General features: G+C 44.4%; 1 protein-coding gene and 1 pseudogene across 1 annotated transcript; one reads left to right on the plus strand and one right to left on the minus strand.

Annotated features, from left to right (window-relative positions):
- Window positions 1-538: 538 nt before the first annotated feature.
- Window positions 539-1,918, minus strand: LOC144539919 (trace amine-associated receptor 13c-like). The gene is made up of 2 exons (XM_078286251.1): window positions 1,679-1,918; window positions 539-1,355 (listed from the first exon to the last, which is right to left on the minus strand). The coding sequence occupies exons 1-2, from the start codon at window positions 1,852-1,854 to the stop codon at window positions 539-541; spliced, it is 993 nt and encodes a 330-aa protein (XP_078142377.1). The 5' UTR covers window positions 1,855-1,918.
- A 2,673-nt stretch (window positions 1,919-4,591) lies between these two features.
- Window positions 4,592-5,946, plus strand: LOC144539903 (trace amine-associated receptor 13c-like; annotated as a pseudogene).
- Window positions 5,947-6,262: the final 316 nt, after the last annotated feature.

Below are 6,262 nucleotides of genomic sequence, written 5' to 3' on the forward strand. Positions count from 1 at the left end.
TGCATGCAGACAACAAATATATTTCCCTTCAACCAGGAAAAAACTTTCTGGTGGAAAAGAAAAGAACCTTTGCAATTACTTTTGTAAGGTAAAGACATTGTAATTGAGCTGATATACATGCTGAATTCACTGATCACGCAAAGCTGGGTGACTACCTAAAAACATTTCTTAGTGCTTATGACTATGACAGGGAGGTTGGACACAACAACACAGAGGGAAATCTATACAATACAGCTGAACAACTGAAATGAGAATGAAGACATCATTTCTGACAAGAAATTGAATATGATGAACATAAATTGGAAGGCAGGGTTAGAGAGCATGTCCTGTAACTGAAAGATCACAAGTATATCCATCAAAAGCCAAATGTCCTGTCGAAGTGTCCTTGAGCAAGATATCGAACCAGTCAGCTAAAGGTTTTAGTTTAGTTTATTCAACAAAGACAATAAGCAGGATTACCTTACAGATATGTTATATACTAGATGTAGTAATGAAAATGAACAGCAGAGGGAGACAGATTGTCTGATGAAGCCTCTCTCTACAGTATGTTGGCCTCACAGGAGTCAGGCTGCAGTATGTGAAGTGTAACAGTGAGTTTAATAGCTTTTCTAAACCACGGATAGAAAAAGGCATAGATCACAGGATTTAGACAGGAATTAAAAACCAGCAGCCAGGCCCCAAAGGTTAAATATGAAGCACTGCTTGAGGTGTCCTGGCCTGCAAGAGAGGGATAGTAATATGGACAGAAACACATTAGAAACACAACTATCACAATACCAAGAGTCCTGGCTGCTTTCCTCTCAGATTTCTTAGCAGTTACAGTCACTGAATGCTGGAGTGTGACAGCCACAATGTGGGATCGCATGGCACGAACCTGAGACACAGCCACCACAAATACTCTCATATACAGAACTATGATGACAGTAATGGGAGCAATAAAGGTCACAACAAGGTCAACAGCTCCTGCAATGTGGTTAGCAACAACCACACACTCTCCATAGCAGGAATTATACCTGTCTGGTTGTTTCAGCAAATCCTTTAACATCAAACAGTTGTAGAAAGCAGAACAGACCCAACACAGAGTAACAGAGAATTTAACTCTTCTTTGAGTGATTTTGGTGGGGTAACACAGAGGGTCACAAATAGCCACATAGCGGTCGACTGATATGAGCACCATGTTTCCTACTGAGGCAGAGATAGTCATAAATACAACAAAGTAATACAGAATACACATGAGGTCACCCAGAAACCAGCAGGCCCCTATGAGAAGGATTTGACCCAGCAACACGAAACCCACAAGGAGGTCTGAGACAGCCAGGGAGAGGAGGAGGAGGTTGGTGGGGGTGTGGAGCTGCCTGGAATGAGAGAATATCATCATTGAATATATTATCAGTAGCAGTAATAGACGTTGAAATAGTAATGTTATTAGTTGTAGTAGTAAGAGTAGGAATAGTCAAAGTAACAATGTGTCTAGATACAAGATGTAAGAGATGTAAAGAGTTATTAATATTACATTAATTCATTAATACAAAAGCATTATCAAACAACCAGAATGTACTCAACAAGGCCTAGATGCAACAACATCTATGTACTAGCCCAAAGCCATTTCTTCTTATAAGTCTAGATATTATCATAAATATGAAAATAATTTAGGCAATGCTGAGAAGTATATCTCTGCCTGTAGTGGGAGATGGAGATGATGACCAGCAGGTTGAGAGACACGGTGAGCAGAGAGGTGGAGGACAGCAGAATGTAGAGGAACATGGCCTCAGAGTGAGGACGCGTCGGCTTCCTGCAGGAAGTGTTGAGGAGCTGTGGAAAGCAGAGTTCACCTCCTTCCAGGGTCTCCATCATCAGAGAGAGAGGAGGAGAGGAGAAGCTGCTGAGGTCTGGCAGCTTTCTGACCAAAGCTCTCTATCATACAGCTGATTTATCCACACCCCCAACCCCCCCACCCCTGTTCCCTTGCTCTTGCTCTCTCTCTTTCTCTCTCTTTCCTTCATCTTTTTTCCTCTCTTCCCTTTTAGTCCCGCCCTCATCCCTCGCTATCTGCATCATCCTTGCATCATCTTGTCATCCTCTCTCTGCTGCCCCCTGTCTCTCTTCTTCCTCATGTGTCTTCTTCCCTCTTGTCTCCTTTCCTTTCTCTCCTTTCCCTTCCCATTCCTTCCACCCTCTCTACTCCTCTTTTTGCTTTTCTATTTCCTCTCACCTCTCCTTCCTGATCCCCCACTCCTTCCAACTCTGATGTAGCAGGTTGTTTTCATACTAAAGTGGATGACAGAGCTCTGCTGTGGGCTTGGGAGAGACGAACAATGTCAGAAGGAAAAAAAGTGCAGGTGTAGAATGCAGTTAATTGAGGTGCCTTGCATTTCTCTTTCCACACTTATTTATGAGAGAGGATTAAAATTGTGACTGAAGCATTTTTTGAACCAGGTCCAAGATATGCTGGTGAACTGACAGACGGGTCGCCTCCAAAATGAAGAATGGCCTCTTCTACTACATGGCACAACAGAGGGGTGAAGACACTGTTCCAGAGTGGACGCCATTATGGAGCTGGCCCATGCCCTCCACTTAGAGGCCATCTCGGCCCCCAGAACACCTTGAAGTGGATCTGGGACTGGTTCCACTGGCTGTCCTTGGAGGTCGCGGTCAACAACTGACCTCAGAAAGCCACCCCAAGCCCCCCTTGTGACACTGCCCATCATTGAGGAGCCCTTTAAAAAGGACCAGGATGGACCTGGTGGGACAGCTGCCGAAGTCAGCCAGGGGACACGAGTACACCCTGGTTGGTTGACTATGCAACCCATATCCGGAAGCCATCCCTCTCCACAAGGCCACCTCCAAAGCTGTGAATGCTGAGAGCTGTTAACCCTCTTCTCCCAAATAGGGTTCCCTATGGACCTCCTGGCACACAGGGCACCCCTTCATCTCCTGGTTCATGACTGACCTCTGCAGGCTCCTCCAGGTAAAGCAACTGCACAGCTTAGTTTACCATCCGCAGACAGACGGCCTCATGGAGCGCTTCAACCAGACACTGAAGCAGATGCTGAGACGAGTGTTAGACAAGGATGGATGCGACTGGGACCTCATGTTCCCCTACATGCTCCTTGCCATCAGGGAAGTGAACCAAGCTTCCCAAGCTACCAACCTATATTTACACCATTAATTAGCGCAAATCTTCACTACAGATGTTGCTTTTGAAAAACGGTCACAAGTGCACCCAGCCCTTGAGCATTCATGTGATTCTCCTCCACTTCTGTGTGTTACCGGCCCAGCCTTTCCCTTTAAGGACGGCGGCCATGTGGGTAACCTGTGTAGGTGTGACGTAGTTCATCTGGTGTTATGTGCAAAAATGAAGAGTACCTGTATGTTATCGCAACACATGCTACAGGTAGTAAGTTATGGTAGCCAGTGTAAAAGTGTCCAGATAAGCTCAGGTTGCAGGGTAACAGTGTTAAAAGGGCATGAATAGTGTTCACTGCTGCAGAGGAAATAAAGTTCTTGTTTATGAACGCCACCTCGATGTCTCGCTACCATCCTTCCATCAGCAGAGTTGGTCCGGACCACTAAGGCTAGTTACCAGCTACGAGCCAGGCTAATAACCTACATTAGTCTAAAGAGACCAGTGCGCTCCCAACTACGGTTTGGGGCCCACAATTCTGGAAGAGGTAACATGTGATTACACTGCTATGCATAGAGCTACGTCACACAAACTGAAATGGCTCTGCTGAAAGTGCTTCACTCGGACCTAACGTTACCGTTTAGTCTGTACTGTACCTAGCTTTTCTCCCTAGCACCAATATTTAGCACCGGTCCCGCAACTTTGAATTTTGTGGATGCGTATCTGCCAGGAATTAAACTCAGGTCTCCCGTTTCCGAGTCTGTAGTCTAACTCCCTGCGGCCCACGTGACCCATAAATTGGTGAACAGAGCGACCGACTGACCAACCGTCCGACCGACAAGACCATCCATAGAGCTCCTGCTGTCACGGGGCTAAAAGTGGTCAGAGTGAGTGCTCTTCCTGGATAGTTCAACAGAGAGAAGCCTCTGTGACCGGGCATCATTGCGGAACACAACTGTGACTTTTCACTCTCAGACAAAAATTTGGGGATTCTGGTTCTGTGTGAATTTGAGGATTTGCCAGCCACTGTTAAAAAAGTGAGTTTCCCGTCCTTCATTAGACAGGCCAGTGCTGCATTCAGTTGACCATTCATTGGCATTGTTTTGGTTATTGATATTGTTCTCCTCCTCCTTCCACCAGTCCCTGGCATATCAATGTAAAAGTTAACAGACAAAACTACTTTACCACCATGAATTAAGCTACCAACACAGTCAACAGTGATGAAATTACTGTTATTGTACATGAGACTGGGAAGATACGAGGGAGGGAGAGGTGAGGAAGAAGAGAGAGAGGGAAGATGAGAGTGAAGATAGAGATGAAGAGAGTAATTGCAGAAAGCAATAGAGGGAAGGAGGGTCAAAGGACATAATTCTGTGCTATAGAGAGAAAAACAGATGCAGAGAAAGAGAGAGAGCAAGAGCAAGGGAACAGGGGTGGGGGGGTTGAGGGTGTGGATAAAACAGCTGTATGATAGAGAGCTTTGGTCAGAAAGCTGCCAGACCTCAGCAGCTTCTCCTCTCCTCCTCTCTCTCTGATGATGGAGACCCTGGAAGGAGGTGAACTCTGCTTTCCACAGCTCCTCAACACTTCCTGCAGGAAGCAGATGCGTCCTCACTCTGAGGCCATGCTCCTCCACATTCTGCTGTCCTCCATCTCTCTGCTCACTGTGGCTCTCAACCTGCTGGTCATCATCTCCATCTCCCACTACAGGCAGAGATATACTTCTCATTATTGCCTAAATTATTGTTATATTTATAAATTATAATAATTAGACTAGTACATATATGTTGTCACATCAAGGACTTTGATGATTATATTCTGGTTGTTTGATAATGCTTTAGTGTATTAGTGATGCTTTACATCTGCTACATCTTGTATTTAGACATAATGCTACTTCGACTATTCCTACTCCTACTACTGCAACTAATAACACAAATTTTCTGATTGCCACAACTACTACTGATATAATAAAATGTTCAATGATGATATTCTCCCACTCCAGGCAGCTCCACACCGCCACCAACCTCCTCCTCCTCTCCCTGGCTGTCTCAGACTTCCTTGTGGGCCTCCTGCTGATGCCGGCTGAAATCCTCTACATAGGGGCCTGCTGGTTTCTGGGTGAACGCATGTGTGCTGTGTCTTACTTTGTGGCCTTTACCATTACCTCTGTCTCTGTAGGAAACATGGTGCTCATATCAGTCGACCGCTATGTGGCTATCTGTCACCCTCTGTGTTACCCCATCAAAATCACTCAGACAAGAGTTAAAATCTGTGTTTGTCTGTGTTGGGTCTGTTCTGCTTTCTACAATGGTCTGATGCTAAAGGATTTCCTGAGACAACCGAACAGATATAATTCCTGCTATGGAGAGTGTGTGGTTGTCATTAACCACATTGCAGGAGCTAGTGACCTCATTTTCACCTTTATTGTTCCCATAACTGTCATCATAGTTCTGTATATGAGAGTATTTGTGGTGGCTGTGTCTCAGGCTCGTGCCATGCGATCCCACATTGTGGCTGTCACACTCCAGCGTTCAGTGACTGTAACTGCTAAGAAATCTGAGAGGAAAGCAGCCAGGACTCTTGGTATTGTGATAGTCGTGTTTCTAATGTGTTTCTGTCCATATTACTATCCCTCTCTGGCAGGGCAGGACACCGAAAATAGCAGTTTGTCTTCAGCCTTTGTGGTCTGGCTGTTGTATTTCAACTCCTGTTTAAACCCTGTGATCTATGCCTTTTTCTACCCCTGGTTTAGAAAATCTATTAAATTCATTGTTACCCTTCAGATACTGCAGCCTGACTCCTGTGAGGCCAACATACTGTAGAGAGGCTGTGGTTGTGATTGAAAACAGACTTTTTCTATGAAGCAAGAAATGTATATGTTCATGCTGTTATTGAGTCAATGAATTGAGAAAATAAATAATACAAAAAAATAATTAAAGAATGAAGATATTTTTGTTATACATGTATACATATTACAATTAATATATACACATGTATGTATATTAAAATCACCATGAATCATGTTCACTATCAGTCTGTGTTTCCCTCTGCTGTTCATTGTCAGCACTAGCATTAAAAATATAACCAGCGATCCTTTTTATTGTTCATGTTGTGGTATTGACATTTACATAAATATAA

This window comes from Centroberyx gerrardi, chromosome 10 (assembly GCF_048128805.1).
Source record: "Centroberyx gerrardi isolate f3 chromosome 10, fCenGer3.hap1.cur.20231027, whole genome shotgun sequence".
Lineage (NCBI taxonomy): Eukaryota > Metazoa > Chordata > Actinopteri > Beryciformes > Berycidae > Centroberyx > Centroberyx gerrardi.

Excerpts from the sequence above, each read along its gene's own strand:
- LOC144539919 (XM_078286251.1), bottom strand. The coding sequence starts at position 1,854 with ATGATGGAGACCCTGGAAGGAGGTGAACTCTGCTTTCCACAGCTCCTC. Across the intron at positions 1,356-1,678 it reads ATCTCCATCTCCCACTACAG|GCAGCTCCACACCCCCACCA; the intron begins GCAGAGATATAC and ends CTCTCATTCCAG.